General features: G+C 39.1%; 1 protein-coding gene across 1 annotated transcript; it reads right to left on the reverse strand.

Moving 5' to 3' along the window:
* Nucleotides 1–435: 435 nt before the first annotated feature.
* Nucleotides 436–16,945, reverse strand: LOC147004558 (melanoma antigen preferentially expressed in tumors-like). The gene is made up of 5 exons (XM_085837592.1): nt 16,886–16,945; nt 11,674–11,773; nt 3,728–4,027; nt 2,701–3,282; nt 436–1,593 (listed from the first exon to the last, which is right to left on the reverse strand). The coding sequence occupies exons 3-5, from the start codon at nt 4,015–4,017 to the stop codon at nt 1,083–1,085; spliced, it is 1,383 nt and encodes a 460-aa protein (XP_085693718.1). The 5' UTR covers nt 4,018–4,027; nt 11,674–11,773; nt 16,886–16,945; the 3' UTR covers nt 436–1,082.
* Between the last annotated feature and the right edge of the window lie 350 nt (nt 16,946–17,295).

Raw genomic sequence — 17,295 nt, forward strand, 5'->3', positions numbered from 1 at the left:
CTAAGGCTCTTCATTCCTCCACCCTTTAAGTACTGGAGTTACAAATGTAGACTTTGGTGCTCAGCTTTTTACAAGTATGCTAGGCATCAGAGCACTGGTGTGCTTGTGTGGGAAGCAGCTGGATAAATAAGGCATTTCCTTAGCCCTGTGTAAATTGCTAATTACTGATGTGGCATACATCATTTCTAAGTAAGTCTAGGATATGCAAACTGAATTCTTAATTATGTCATATTTTAGAGAATGAAGTATGTTGGACTCAGTATCCACAGGTTGCTAGTATGTATTGTATCAAATGAGGGATATCTATCTATCTATCTATCTATATATATCTATACATATATATATATATATCTCACACACACACACACACACATATATATATATATATGCAATGATTTATATTGTTAAATGTACAGTGTCAAGAGATCTAGAGGAAATAGGGGAAATATTGTGGCCAGGATCCTAAACACTACCACAAAATTTATGGGACAAAGGCTGGATATTCAGCTGAAGACTTCATGGTGAGAGTGAAAACTTTACAATGGGCTTACATCAAGGAAGTAGGTCATTGTATTTATGTTCTTGAGGGGGTTTATCTAAATCTCAGAACCTGTGCTATCTTCTTTCCTGGTCCACTGGTAAATCCTGATAGTTTTCCATAAGCAACCCCAAACAGCCTAAACTAACTTATGGGATGATAACAGTCTTCAAACGCCACTGCCATTTTCACAAACACAGACAGGAAAGGCTGTCATTGTCTTGATTTGTGTGATGTACCCACAAGCAAACCAAACAGGATGGCCAGGGATATAGCATTGCAGGACCTGATCGTCCTGAAAATATAAATGCCACTGGTGTCAGTAATCTGGCAATAGTGACAAGAAATACTCAGAAGAAACTCTTGAAGTCTCTCAGTTTTTGCTAAGTTATTCTCTATAGGATTCAGCTACAAACCTATCCTTCCTAAGTGCAATTCTGTACAATGTAAGAGCCTTATAGATTGAGTCTATGGGTCCAGGAAATAACATTTAGTACTTAAACGGTACATATCAGTTTAAAAATGCATTGGACTGTGACATTTACTAAGAGTAAGTAATCCACTTCATGTCCTCTCTCCGTGCAAGTTCTAGCATTGCTTTCACTTGTAGTTGTACAATGGCAAGTTTCTGTCTGTCTAAACTGCCCTGAAAATGCCATCTTTCAAAGCAATGTACAGGAACAGGATAAATCACATATTTTAGCTCCATCATGGGTGTTAAATGATGCATGATATTCACAAGCATAGGCATGGTGATGGGGTTAGAAGCAAATCCCAGCACACGGAGATGGGTGCATCTAATCAGGGCAGGGATAAGAGCAGAGATTGCAGAATCATTTATAAGGCAATGATTTATCTCCAGATGCTGAAGAGTACCAGAGAGATTTGACAGAACAGTGTGAAAGGGCCCAAAGTCATCCCAATGCATCAGGTTGTTACTAAGATTTAATAGTTTTAGGTGAGTGACATGAGGACTCTGGGACATAAATTTGATGTCTCTGTATGAAAGACCACAGAATGGCAGCCACAAGATATCCAAGCCAGGCGGTAAGACTCTGTAGGGAGAAACAAAAATACATCCTGGAGAATGATGATTGAATTAGGAAAACTATACTGTTATATCTAGAATAAAACTGTCAATGTGTCACCATGTTTAGTTCACTTAATAGTTTGGGGGACGCTGAGAAAGACAGTTTTCCTGTTTTTTCCTTTCTTCTTTCTTTTTTTTTTTTTTTTGAGACAGGATATTATTATGTAGCTATAGCTATCCTTGATCTATATAGACCATGATAGCCTTGAACTCAGAATATGCCTGCCTTTGTCTCCCAAGTGCTTAGATTAAAAGCATGTGCCAGCAGGCCCAGTTGAAAGTTTAGTTTTCAGCACTGAAATTCAATTTCTTTTCAACTTAAAAACATGTACAATATATTATACCAGATGATTCTAAGAAATGTTAAAAAAATTAATCCACGGAGTATTTACAATAATATCCATTGTAGATTTTTTGTTCTCCTTTTTAGTGGGGAGGAATGAGAAAGAGCAGGCAACTGAAAATTCCCTTTGGGCCAGTACCTAACTAACAACTTCTACTTTCATGGTCTTTACCTTGGAGATTATAGATCAGCAAAGTAATCTGACGTTATGAACTATGGACATCTGTAGATTATGTACAACAGTGCAGTGGCAAAAAATGTCTTTCTACATCTCAATTCCTCTCCCTTCTCCTCTCCCTCCTGTCTAGAGGGCTAGTGATTTTTTTCACCTTTATAGTTCTGCACTTACAATAGTATCTGTACATTGCTGGTTGCTTAATTTTTGTAATCCTGTCTTTCTCCAGTTTCACATTCTCAGAAGTGATGGAGGTGGAAAGCATAAAAGGTTTTGAGTTGTTTAGGAATATCCAAGAATGCTTTCTATCCTGTCTCAATAGACTGTACAGGAAGCCCAGGGACCTACCCCAAACTCTTTTTTATGATTCATTTATTATTATATCTAGGTACACTGTAGCTGTCTTCAGATGCACCAGAAGAGAGAGTCAGATCTCTTTACAGATGGTTGTGAGGCACAATGTGCTTGCTGGGATTTGAACTCAGGACCTTAGGAAGAGCAGTCGGTGCTCTTAACCACTGATCCATCTCTCCAGCCCTACCCCAAACTCTTACCTGAGCACTCTGTTCAGATGATTTTTGAGGTGGAATGAAGAGAATCTGAGTTCCTTAAGGTGTTCCATACGCTGCAAGTGACTGAGAAAATTTTTAAAGACTTTCCCTCTCAGAGATCTAAAAGTCACATTAGATAGAGTCAGGCTTTCTAGGTGGCCCATCTGGCACAGGATGCTGGTGATATCACTCAGTGAGCCTCTATCAACTGACAACTGATCAACACATTGGAGATCAAGAAATTTCAGGGTGTATTTGCATTTACGCAGTTTTTCAATTTGCAAATCTCGACAGCACACGTGCAAAAACCCCAAACTCTCTTCAATTTTTCGCATAAGCAAAATCCAAAAATCCTTTTCAATTAAGGAGCTATCAAGGAAAAGATCCAATATTAGTTCTACAGGCCTGGGTAAGAGAGTCTTACACCCCGAATTTATGAAACAAAGCTGTCTTTCAATTTTTGTGATAGAGGAGTCAGAATAAGTACAAGAATGAAAACACGAAGGTGATTTGGTGCTGACTTGAGGGCACGTGATCCTACATTTTGTGTCTTGCCTTAAATCTAGGATCCTCAATTTAGGTCTCCTGTAAGGATAAGAGGAGATAGAATATATGAGAAATAGCAAATGATAATGAAACCTAGTAGCATCAATGATGGTATATAAAAATGACACAAGGATGACAAATCCTTGTATCCACAGCTGGTACTTCTTATACTAATTACAAACATTCCTTTCCCATGACAATCCAACCTCCTTTCTCCCATTATTTTATATACCTCAAACTGTCTCCAGTCTTAAATTTCCTGTCTTTCCTCTATGTAATAACACCTGTTACATAAACCCATCAAGAGTACCCTCAATAGAATAGATTATATAACAAACATTGTAGACACCAGTTTTCAACTTAAGTGTTGGGACAACAGACTCACACATAAATCTTCAACATGCACTAGAAACGACTTCTGGGAGGGTCGTAGGCTATGGTATATCCTCCTGTGTCTTATCATGTCTTTACTAAAAAGTCTTACCAAAAAGCAGAAGTCTGTGCAGGACATACTGGAAGATTCTCAATAATGGCTTTTAGGAGTGCATGTTGAGGCCCCCGTATTCTCAATGACCCAATATGGAGACAGTAAAAGGGCCAAACTTTCACCATAGCACTCAATGTATTCTTATGCCCACCCTTGAAGGCAGCAATGAACAATGGAACAAAAAGCTCTCTTGGAATGTCCTCCAGAGCTTGGATTGCTGCAGACTCGTTGCTGAGCAGACTCTGTATAGCAAGATCCAACAGTCTGTTTGGGGTCTTTCTACCCATCTTTGTGAACCTGCACCAGGATGAGAGACAGTAGAAGTTCTGTGAAAATACAAACAGTGTTAGCAAAATAGAAAATATTTAAAGACTAAATGGTGAATCAGGTGGCCACTACTAGATAGTTCTACTGTAGACACAGACTAGAAATTGACTCATGAGTATAAAAGGTAATAGTAGCACAAAGTATGTGCTACTCTTTACCCCCTTGGAGAACATCTACTCCCTCACATGTGTATTGGACATGTGTATACGATAAAATAACATTAAAAGTGGGTTATAAATAAGCAGAAATCAGTTTTGGTCACTGAGTACAGAGCTCCCAGTATTCGTCTTCATAGAATACAGGCCATGATGAAATAAAAGATAAATCTGCACAAAAGTGGTACAATAGGAAATATTAAAACATCAAATTGTGCTTAAAGAGAAAAAAATGACACACTAGCCCATCTGTATCACTATATTTGTGGCAGATGAAGATACACCAAAAATGCACAAGATACACATGAAAGAAGATGGATAAAAACTTAAAGTTAAAAGAAAAAAAGAACTTAAAGTTTAACTTAAACATATTCAAAAAAACTACTCTAGTCAAAATTAAGCCTAAAGATGAAAAAAAATACAGAAAAATCAAAGAATGGGATATTGTTTAGGGCAAAGACTTAAAAGGAACTGTTCAATATTTTGTGCCATATGTTGAAAAGTAAGAAATAGTCAATCTGATAATACAATACTGACTTCTAGGGCTTGAGAATGGTGCCAGGGGTTAGGGTGGAAAAAGAGAGATATGATTCATGTAAGCTAGAGCTAATATGAACATATCACAACGAATCTTTTTAAGTTGTATTATGAATACTTATTACAAATAATAAATAACAAATTAATATCAAATACGTGATATAGATGGCTTAAAACTGCTATCTCTGAAACACACAGACTGAGGGGAAGAAAAAGTCAATGTGGATATGAAAAACATTCAAGTTTGTTAATGATGAGAAAAGACACCAAAGGAGGGATTTTATAACAGAAAAGAGTCCAAATGCTCCTGCCTTTTTCTTCTACTCCTGGAACAACAGCAACAACAACAACAACAACAACAACAGCAAGAACAAACCCTCTAAAAGGCCTAGATAACACTGAAGAACAGAAAATGTCGTGATTACATAAGATAGACTATAAAAATGTAGTATTACGTGAATAAGAAAATGAAGGAAAATTCCAGGCAGAAACATTAAACCACCAGAAAATAAGATTATTGTTACTTATCACCTACCTTGTATGGCACTTTGCCACAGTACATATTATGTCACTGTTCTTAGATAAAATAACTTGATGACTAAGATAAATTTATCATATTTAAGAACAAAAATGTTATATTTTTTGAGACTTCAGGGATTCCAATTTCAGGAAGAGAGCATTTAAATAGCTATCAAAATATGTTCCATGTCTTTAAAAAGATGGGCTTTTGTTAGCGCTCAATGTGCAAGAGAGTTTAATTACAACCTATTAGTCACAAACTTTCTTATGTGCGAAAAGAAAAGTCAAACAGCCTTGAAACAAAGGAACTGGGCAGTCTCAGGAAGCAAAGTGACTGATTTCACACATTATAAACATTAGTAAAACATATTCAAGAATTTTCTGTTGGTGCTATGTTACAAGGTCACTGCGTTCCCAGGATTATCTGAAAATATTCCAACATTTTGGTTTAAAATTTATTTGTGGATATGTCTGATATAATTTAATAAGGATTCTGGATTCCATTGTAAAGATTGTGGAGCAATGGTATTCAAATTTGACTTTTCCCTGAGAAACTCAACATTAAAAAACAAAACAAACAAACAAAAAACCAGTCTGCTCTGCATAAGTTGACATATAAATTTAATGCAATTTCAAAAATACCTACAAAATTTCATGGTGTTAGACAGCCTGATGGCAAAGTGCATAAGAATAGCTAAGAAGATGAGCCCTCTGGGCCACGCTAAGCCACCCTGAGCAACCTGCCAGTCTAGGGGGACCACCAATCTCCCTTCTCTCCCTGCCTCTCTTCCACCTCTACCAGACTCCTGAATCATACAGGTATGCTTCCCTTCCCCCACCCATCTTCCCTGCTGCCTGATCTCTCTAGGTAAAGCGAAACTGCCCTGAGCAGCCTGCCATCTTGGAGTGGGGGACTTCTATTCTCTAGCTGCCCTCCCCCTACCTCATCAGACTTAAGACTCCTAAACCATACAGTTTGGCTTCCCTTTCCCCACTCGTCTATCCTGCTCTGCCTGAGACCCATCATCCTTCCTGTCTGCATCTCCATCTTTCAGATGGAACCCCTGGCAGATCAATATGCTTGCTCTTGGACACCAAAGTCAGCCCATCTCACTGGAGGTCTGCCCTAGCCAGGGACACCGGATTGCAGGAGGATTGCTTGAACAAGGGACACAAGAGGTCTGCCCCAACAAGAGAAAGAATTTGACTAACACAGATACAGATACTTACAGCCAATCATGGACTGAGATTGAAAACTTAGGGAAGGAGTGAAGTGACAACCGCATAAGGAGATCAACAGAGTCAATTAACCTGGCCCCAGGGAGCTCCCAGAGACTAAGCCACCAACCAAAGAGCATACAAGGGCTGGTTGGTGGCCCCTGGCATGTATACAACAGAAGAGGAGCTTGTCTGGCCTCAGTGGAAGAGGATGTGCCTAACTCTGTAGATCCTTGATGTCCCAGGGAAGGGTGATGCAAAGGGTGGGGACATGTAAGGTGGTTGTGAGGTGGGTGGGTGGCATGGGTAGGGGAACTCCCTCTCCGAGGTAAAAGGTAGGGGAGATGGGGTAAAAAAAAAACACTGGGGGGAGAGATGTGGAAGGTGGGCAACATTTGAGATGTAAATAAATAAAAACTTTTTTTATATAAAAAAGAATAGCTAAGAAGAAAGAAGACACCAGAGTAGGGATTTCTGATACCATAATAAGAAAGCATAAACTCTGTGGACAACTGTAATTACAGCATCTTGTCACTGTTACAGGAATCGACAAATAGTTTAATAAAGTAGGATAGAATTCCTAGAAATAGAAGTCAACACACCAATGGACAGTGATGCTTAATAAAAGCAGTGGGCTGAAGAGATGGCTCAGCAGTAGTTAGTGTACTGGCTATCTATTCAAGGGCACAAATTCAATTCCTTGCAACCATCCATAACTCCAATTCCACGGGATCTGATGCCCTCTTTTGGCTACTGTGAGAATTTCACAAATGTGCTACACAGACATACAGGCAGGCAATACCCCATACACATAAAAAATAATATAAAGAAAGAAATAAAGGTGATATGGACAAACCACTAGAGGAAAGACAGACATGCAATGTGCAGAATGATACTTGTAAATCCAAGACACATGCCATGTGTAAAAGTAGATGAAAATTTAAAGACTTAACCAAAATGTTGAATTACACAGCTTCTTGAAGAAAACATGACAGGTATTCTTTAAGCTTACTATAGTGAAGTTTTTTGTTTGTTTGTTTGTTTTGTTTTTTTGTTTTTGGTTTTTTTTTTGCAGTCTTCTTTATTATTAAATATTTTCTTTTTTTGAGAAAAATTTTTAAATTTTTTTATTACATATTTTCCTCAATTACATTTCCAATGCTATCCCAAAAGTCTCCCCATACCCTCCCCCCCACTTCCCTACCTACCCATTCCCATTTTTTGGCCCTGGCGTTCCCCTGTACTGGGGCATATAAAGTTTGCAAGTCCAATGGACCTCTCTTTCCAGTGATGGCCGACTAGGTCATCTTTTGATACATATGCAGCTAGAGTCAAGAGCTCTGGGATACTGGTTAGTTCATAATGTTGTACCTACAGGGTTGCACATCTCTTTAGCTCCTTGAATACTTTCTCTAGCTCCTCCATTGGGGGCCCTGTGATCCATCCAATAGCTGACTGTGAGCATCCACTTCTGTGTTTGCTAGGCCCCGGCCTAGTCTCACAAGAGACAGCTATATCCTGGTCCATTCAGCAAACGCTTGCTAGTGTATGCAAGGGTGTCATCGTTTGGAGGCTAATTGTGGGGTGGATCCCTGGATATGGCAGTCTCTAGATGGTCCATCAAGTGAAGGGATTTTTATTTTTATTTTTTTTATATATATTTTTATTACATATTTTCCTCAATTACATTTCCAATACTATCCCAAAAGTCCCCCATAGCGCCCCCCACTTCCCTACCCACCCATTCCCATTCTTTTGGCCCTGGCATTCCCCTATATTGGGGCATATAAAGTTTGCAAGTCCAATGGGCCTCTCTTTCCATTGATGGCCGACTAGACCATCTTTCGATACATATGCAGCTAGAGACAAGAGCTCCAGGGTTCTGGTTAGTACATCATGTTGTTCCAACAATAGGGTTGCAGATCCCTTTAGCTCCTTGGGTACTTTCTCTAGCTTCTCCATTGGGAGCCCTGTAATACATCCAATAGCTGACTGTGAACATCCACTCCTGTGTTTGCTAGGCCCCGGCATCGTCTCACAAGAGACAGCTATATTTGGGTCCTTTCAGCAAAATCTTGCTAGGGTATGCAATGGTGTCAGCGTTTAGAGGCTGATTATGGGACGGATCCCTGGATACGGCAGTCTCTAAATGGTCCATCCTTTCATCACCGCTACGAACTTTGTCTCTGTAACTCCTTCCCTGGGTGTTTTGTTCCCAATTCTGAGAAGGTGCACAGTGTCCACACTTTGGTCTTCATTCTTCTTGAGTTTCATGCGTTTAGCAAATTGTATCTTAAATCTTGGGTATCCTAAGTTTTGGGCTAATATCCACTTATCAGTGAATACATATTGTGTGAGTTCTTTTGTGATTGTGTTACTTCACTCAAGATGATGCCCTCCAGGTCCATCCATTTGGCTAGGAATTTCATAAATTCATTCTTTTTAATAGCTGAGTAGTACTCCATTGTGTAAATGTACCATAATTTCTGTATCCATTCCTCTGTTGAGGGACATCTGGGTTCTTTCCAGCTTCTGGCTATTATAAATAGGGCTGCTATGAACATAGTGGAACATGTGTCCTTTTTACCGGTTGGGGCATCTTCTGGATATATGCCCAGGAGAGGTATTGCTGGATCCTCCGGTAGTACTATGTCCAATTTTCTGAGGAACCGCCAGACTGATTTCCAGAGTGGTTGTACAAGCTTGCAATCCCACCAACAATGGAGGAGTGTTCCTCTTTCTCCACATCCTCGCCAGCAACTGCTGTCACCTGAATTTTTGATCTTAGCCATTCTGACTGGTGTGAGGTGGAATCTCAGGGTTGTTTTGATTTGCATTTCCCTGATGATTAAGGATGTTGAACATTTTTTCAGGTGTTTCATACCCCAGCTCCTTTGGTGTCCACTGGGCCCTCCCTGGAGGTATCCCAACTCACTGATAGGAACCTCTTCTTGAAGCTCCAATACAGCATGAGATTCGGCCCAAAATGACTGCCTTAAATCCTCCAGGGATGCCAGTCCCCTCACGATTGCCAGACTGGTGACTGGATTTATATAAGGAGGCATTGGGTACAGTCACTGGGACCCCAGTGGAAGGGACCCTTCCTGGCACTGCTAACCACTCCCACAGCCCTCAATGTGGACAGTATTTCTGCCTGGGTGAATGCTTCCTATGTGAAACCTGCAAACACCCTGCACCTTAGAGAGAGACCCCTGCTGGATGGTACAGAAGATGGACAATATGCTCAAGCTCAAGATAACTTGATCTTGATCACGACAGCCTTGTGGTTCCTGTGGATTCTGTTTGCTTACCCTATCCTATGTGACCTTCCGCCAAACCTGTTAGAGCACTCATTGTCTCCATTCTCTTGGGATTGAGGGCAGCCAGGGAAGCTACCAGGACCTCCACTTTGGTCTTACAGTCTGAGGGCAGCCATTGATTTAGATATAGAGAGAATAGAAACTTTCATCGGTCACATTAAAGAATCATTGTCTTCATTATCAGAAGTAGTACTACAGAATAGGAGGGGATTAGGCTCTACTTTTCCTCCAGCAAGGAGGGCTAGGTGCTTGCTGACTCAGCTGAGGAGTGTTGCTTTTATATAGACCATTCTGGGGTTGTTAAAGATTCTATGGCAAAGGACAAAGAGGGACTATTCAAGAGAATGAGAGAAAGGGAAGGAGCCCAAGGATGGTTTGAGTCTTGGTTTAACAGCTCCCCCTGGTTTATTACATGGATTTCTGCTTTGTTAGGACCCCCTGATCATTTTGTTTCTGATTCTGACCTTTGCCCTTTACACTCTAAATCTCTTAGCTTCTTTCATTAAAGATCGTATAGGTAAGTACAGTTGATGGTCCTGAAACAAAAATATCAAGAGCAGTAGAGAGGACAGGGATATGAGCTGCATGGCTATCCACAATAGCTTCAGGATTAAAGCAAGCACAAGAAAAAGTGGAAAATGAAGAGGTCAGCTCACAGCAGATGGAAAAATTTATCACACCCCTCCCCTCCTAGAAGAGACAGGACAGAGAGCACACAGATACCCCTTTCCTCCTGGAAGAGGCAGGTCAGAGAGCATGTAGGCAAGAATGAAGAGGTAATTAACCCCTACTATGTCATTCCCTAAAGACCAATCAGTTTAAAGGGTACACTGTTCCACCAATCGTACTGTGCCTAGTTGCTGATGCTCTATTTTGCCCTGGAAACGATATAAAAACTTGCCAAAAATGCTGCTTGGGGTCACCACCTGTCTTTCTCTGCAGGATGACGACCCCAGCATGCTGAAACAAAAAAAAAATTCCTCTTGCTTTTGTATCAATCCCTGGTTCCATGTTGTTCACTCTGGGCATCCCTGGTAAGCTAAGGCTTATCAGAGTCTTACAGAAGCAGATGGACTAAGAAGTTCAAGGTGTTCACAACCATACAGTGGGTTAAAAATTCACTTTGCTGCAGGCTATCATACCTTTAAAATTACAAATCTATATAAACAAATAAAAGAGAAGTCAGGGTAAGGAAAATTAGACTATTGAAATGGACAAGCATTAAAACACCAGGAAGGGGTAGGACAAGTAAAAGTCATTGAGACACAGAAAGGTGATTCATCCAAGAGTAGCAAGCTCTCAAAACTCCAAAACTAGTTCCATGGTGGGGGTAGTTGGTTTGAGGAAAATTCACTTCCAAATATAATGTGCTTCTGATAAAAACAAAACAGAACAAGATAGACACTCTGGCCCCAAAGTTAAGCCCATGATTCTCATAAGCATTAACTCAATCTCAGAAATGTAGGGACAGTGAAGCTGCAGTTGGCACTAGTCAAAATAAAGAAAAAAAAAACTTATGTTTCCTGTTTTTAGTGTTTCAGAGGTGCAATCTTGAGAGAGGCTAATTGTTTGGGGCAAAACACTCTGGTAAATAAGAAACCAAGAACAATTGCAAAATGAGGACTCGAGAGAGGCTGCCAGACTGGCTTTGTGGGAGACACCTGTAGAAGGCAATGATGAGGTTTGGAGAATGACAGACAAGGACACGCTGAAAACATTGCCAGCAGCAGACCCTCATGAGCCACAGCTCAGATGCCATATCACCAGTGTGTCAATGAGTAAACCCCACCACCAGGTAACACCTTAGGACTCATATAATCCCATGCTTGAGACCACGCAGCAGCTCTACGTGTATAGTGCCACTTACCTTCAGTAAGGGTCAAGATTGCAGAAACTTGAGATTCTCGAGTTCCCGACCCACGAAGGCCTTAGGCTGCAGCAGCCTCCTTCCTCTCACAGATGCTCTACTGTTGGGTGAGATATGAGTTCAGTGAGACCCAAATTCCAACACGAATCTTGGTGATCTCTTTCCTTCCCCTAGTCTGTACTCTTTATTTTATAGTTCATTATTACTTCTACTTTTAAAATAGAACACTTTTATTAATTACTTGAAAATTTCATACATGCATGCAATCTATTCTGTTCATATTTGACACCAGTCCTGCCCACAAATCCTAGATATACCCCACCTCTAAACTCCTCGCAACTCTATGTGCTCCTTTTCTTAGCCATTGGGTACAATTAAAACTTCTACTTTTAACCAAATTGAGTTTAAACTTCACAGTTTACTGTCCAATAATAATAATTTCTGTCAGTATCTGCTTCATATTTGTTGGGGCACATTCGCTGGCTTTAATTCTTTCTCTGTGTTTCTTTATATAGTTTAGTTAGCTACTACAGTGGCCTCTTTTCTTCTTTTTTGGATTTGAGAATGAGCCCTCCACTGTGAGAAAGGTAAACTTGAAGATATCACATCCAAAATAGTATAGAAGTCATAACACAAAAATATAACAATTATGGAAAACTGGGCAAATGAATACAAATACTCATACACCATTTAAGAAAATACTGAAGTGTTTAAAATGCTGAACAAATAGTTTGACGGAATACTTGAGGGGGCTAGAGGGATGGCTCAGCAGTTAAAATCACTGGCTGCTCCTCTAGAAGAAATTGGTTCAACTCCCAGCACCTATATAGCAGTACTGTAGAACTGTCTGAAACTCTACTCCCAGGGTATCTGACACCCCCATACAGGTGCACATGCACGCAAAACACCAAATGCACATAAATAAAATTACATCAATTATTAAAACAGGAAAGTATACTTGAAAAAAGTTCAGGAACGTTCACACATATGAACGAAATGAAGAAATCAACTCAGAACATGTGTGTATAGGGGAGAAACATAGATGAGAAAGTCATGATGGGTTTAAAAGAAAACAAGCAGAAATTCTGAAATTCCAATCGATAAAAACCACAGAGCCTGTCACTACTAAGTTAAGCTTTGAAGAAAAGTTGAAAGAAATTTCACAATTATAAATGAATAAAGAAAAAAACCTCTTTAGCACAAGGCTCTGGAATATGACCAGAAGACAAAATGTAACCTGAAGGTATAGAAAATATAGTCGCTTAAATTATACCAGAAAATTTCCTGATGCTACAGAAAGAAATGAACTTTAATCACAAGAGGCACTTAAACTCTAAAACAGGCATGACAAGAAAATAATTTTTGTACTATGTATTAGGAATAAAATGTAAGGCTATATAACCATGGATATTATACTAAGTTTAAAGAACAAAGACACAACATTAAAAGCTGAAAAAAAGCCATCTACTTCACTTAAAAATGAAGACCAAACCTAATAACAGCAGTCTTCTTGGCAGAAACGGAAAAGCCTTGAAAATAGCAAATGATGTAATTTAAGCATTAAAGTACATAAAAGTCAAGAGCCATTATAACTAGGAGTTATATCCTAAAACCAATGAACAAATAAAGATTTTCCTGATAGCATAACCTATATATGCTACTAAGCCAGCATATAAGAAATGCATTTAAAGAAATACATACAAGAGAGGAATAAATACAGTGTTAATTGTGAGGAAGCAAGAGACTCCTCAAATTTCATGATCATATAAGATAAAGACTGTAGAAAAAGCTCTACAATTCTGTAAACCATCATGTGTCCAGTACAATGGGGGTGGGGGGATAGCAAGGACAATTGAATAAACCATGAAATAAACAAAAGATTTCCCTGAATGAAAAAGGCTCTCAATAATAATCTTAAATACAACAGTTCTAAATAATGAATTTAAGATATAAACTCGCTGACTGCATTTCAGATATGCATAGATGGTTACTGCCTGGAGGAAATCAACCTTTTTGGTCAAAAAAGTAAAAACTGAAAATGAAAGGGCTGAATTTAAAATACTAGGTTATTGGAAGCAGGAAACAACCAGGACTATGCTCCGATCTGATAAAGTAGATGTCAAGTCAAAACAAATTTTTCAGAAGACACAGACTGCCAATAAATATTAATAAAGAAAAGAACCCACCAATATGCTATTATCAATATAAATATGTAAGCACTGAATATTGATGTATATAATATAAAACAAACAATCCTGTAGCTACTCAGTGTGTGATGACAATATCCAAATCTTGTAAAATGATAAATAAGACAAACATAAATTTGACAGTATACTGTAGACACAATTCACTATTGATCAAATAGAGTTAGATATTATGCTGGTTTAGTTTTTGTCAAATTAACAAAAGCTAGGGTAATATGAGAAGAAGGAACTCAGGAGTTGCCTCCATCACACTGCCTATAGGCAAGGCTTTGGAACATGTTTTTGATGAGTGATTGATGTGTGAGGGCCTGCCCAGCTCTCTGATGGAGAAGCCACTCTTGGGCAGGTAGTCCTGGATTGTATAAAAAGGCATTTGAGTAAGCCAGGAGAAACAAGCCAGTAAGCATCCTTTCTTCATGGTCTTGCCTCCAGGTTCCCGCCTTGACTTCCCTGGATGATGGACTTAAAAGCTAGAAGGTGAAATAAACGCTTTCCTCCTCACATTCCTTTTGGTTGTGGTGTTCATCACAAGACAGCAAACCAGAAAAAAAATCTCTATAGAATACTCAATAGCTACATAATACACAGCTTCTCAACAGCTCATGGGATATTCCATGATATAGATGATAATTTAGGTCAATAAGCAGGTAAAATATATTTAAAATTAAAATAATATATTTTTGATCTCGTTTGATCAGAAAGCAGTAAAACTATAAATCCCCATAAAGAAAAATTGCAGAAATGAAACAATTTAAATAAAATTAAACATTACACCCTAGAGATCAATAGCTCTGTGAAGAAATCAGGGAGGATTTTGAAAATTCCTGCTATCAGTTTAGGGGAGTATAAGGAATTCCACAAGCAATATATGCTATTGCCATTACCCACAGCTGACTACCGGGACTTAAAGTTATGACCCTGTTTTGGAAGACACCACACACTTCAGGCACAGGAATTAGAGGAACTGAGCTTGAAACAGCCTTCAGCTCACTTCCCTAAGGATGAGTTCTCATTCAATGTTGTACACAATGTGAGGGAGAAAAGCAATCAATAGTCAGAATTAGCCTTAGGCTTATTGTGTTAGTTACACTTCTATTGCTGAGAAGAGGCACCATGGCCAAGGAAAAATATAAGACCATTTAATACGGGGTTTGCTTAGAGTTCCGAGGTTTAGTCCATAACCATTAAGGGGAGGAGTATGGTGACAGGCAGGCAGGTATGGTTGTTGGAGGAGTAGCTGAAAGCTTACTTCCTGATCTGCAGGCAGGAGGAAGATAGAAAGTGAGAACATGACTGGCACTGGCTTTTGAAACCTCAAAACTCACTCCCCAGTGACACAAGTCTCCTTTAACAAGGCCGCACCTCCTAATCCTTCCTAAACACTCTACCAACAGGGAACCAAATACTCATATACTTGAGTCTATGGGGGCTATTCTCATTCTAACCCCTACATTCCATTCCCTGGCTCCCATAGGCCTGGAGCCATATCATAATGCAAAATACATTCAGTCAAACTTCAAAAGCCTCCACAATCTAAAGACGGCTTAAAGGTAGAGGAGAGGGCCTAAAGATTTTATTTTTCCTGAGACTCAATGTGATCTCTGAACAGTAACCATTGTAAATTCAAAACCCAAAACTCAAATCACATACTTTTAACATATAATGTCACAAAATATACATTACTATTCCAAAAGAGAGGAGGAATGGGACATGGTGAGGAAATACTGGCTCAAAGAAAGAATGAAACTTAGCAGTAAAAATTCGCTATCTCTGTGTCTGATGTTAAAGGGCTTATTAGATGGATGGATCTTTTATATCCCACAATTCCACATGTTGTTGACTACATCATCAGCTTTCCTTAAGGATGCAGCAAGCTTCCAAACCTTCTTTCTGCTCATATTTTCCTTCATAAAACCGCAGCCACATGGCTTAAGCTAACAACTACTGCTTGCTTGGGCTAAAATCTGCCCTCTCCATGACTTACATTTGCATAAGCTGTGACTTACTAACAGTTTCTGATAGTATGCCCTGGCTACAGAAGACAAAAAAAGCCCTGCTGACTTGTCTTGCTGCCATAGCTTAATTGTTATCTGTCAACCAAACTCATATCTCAAATGAAAAGGGTAAAAATTGTAGGAACCAATATTCATAAGTTGTAGACTAAAATAAAATGGTGTTTTTAATAAGAATGGCCTCCTATAGAATCATAAATTTTAATACTTGGTCTACAATTAGTAGAACTATTTCGGAAAGATTAAGAGGTTTGCCCTTCTTGGCGTGTCATTGGCTTTGAGGATTCAAAACCCCATGCCAGACCCAGTCTCAGTTTCTGTCTCTTCTTTCCCCCTCTCTCTGCCTGCAAATTTCAGATGTGAGCTATCAGATAATCCTCCAGCTCCATGCCTGTCTTTCTGCCTACTGCTGCCACACTCCTTACTATGATGATCATAAACTAACCCTTTGAAACTATAAGCAAGGCCCCAATTAAGTGATTTTCTTTTATACTGTCTTGATCATAGGGTCTCGTCATAACAATAGAAAAGAAACTAAGAAGTGGGTACCAGAGAATGCTATACTGCTGTGACACGCCTGACCATGCTATTTATGGATAGAACTTGTACCTTGGTGTTTTCAATTAGGAAAGTGGTTAAACTCTTTATGTGAGGATCAATGGGAATCTTAGTAGAAACTTGAAAGAGAAAAATAGTCTCAGCTGGAGAGGTTTGAGAGGGTAACAATAGCAACAGGCCTAGAGACCACACTTAAGATGTTTTGGCAAAGAATGTGGCTGCTTTTTGCTCTTGTCCAAATAACCTGCCAGAGGCTAAATTGAGGAGTGTTAGACTAGTAGTGTTGACAGAGGAGATTTCAAGACAACCCAGTATTTTCTGTCATGTTATTAGTGATCTCTCTTATGCAGATGAACACAGCTCTTTTCATGGCGATAGCATGCTGTTTTGTTGCTATCGTTCTATGATATAATTTGAAAGCAGCTAATATTTACTCACTGGTTCTTGACTGTAGAAGGTCTGTCCCTCTTAATTGTCTTCTTCAATTTCTTCACTGGAATAAAAATTAGATTGTCTAAATTAGATCCTAGAACAATAGAAACAAAAATAGCATGTTAGTGCCAAAAAAGGAGATGTCCAAGTTGCTAGAAGAGAATAAATATCCCAGAAATAATACTATACATCCACAATCACCTGATTTGTGGGAAAAAGTGCCCAAATATACAATGACAGAATAGAAAACCTTTTTAAACAAAAAGAGCTAATGAAACTAGCTATGTAAATGTGGAGAGATAAACTCATATCCCTGTCTCTAATTACAAAAATCAATTTAGAATGAATGAAAAGTCCTAATGTAAGATGCAACATCTTGAAACTTTTTAAAGAATAAGTACAAGGCAAACAGTTTT

This window comes from Mus caroli, unplaced genomic scaffold (genome assembly GCF_978045245.1).
Source record: "Mus caroli unplaced genomic scaffold, Mus_caroli_1 scaffold_5, whole genome shotgun sequence".
Taxonomy (NCBI): domain Eukaryota; kingdom Metazoa; phylum Chordata; class Mammalia; order Rodentia; family Muridae; genus Mus; species Mus caroli.

Bases quoted from the DNA above. Each gene is read 5' to 3' on its own strand.
- LOC147004558 (XM_085837592.1), bottom strand. From the start codon at position 4,017: ATGGGTAGAAAGACCCCAAACAGACTGTTGGATCTTGCTATACAGAGT. The intron at 3,283-3,727 runs GTAAGACTTTTT...TTATCCTTACAG, and splicing joins GCACAGACTTCTGCTTTTTG to GAGACCTAAATTGAGGATCC. The intron at 1,594-2,700 runs GTAAGAGTTTGG...TTCTCCCTACAG, and splicing joins CATCTGAACAGAGTGCTCAG to AGTCTTACCGCCTGGCTTGG.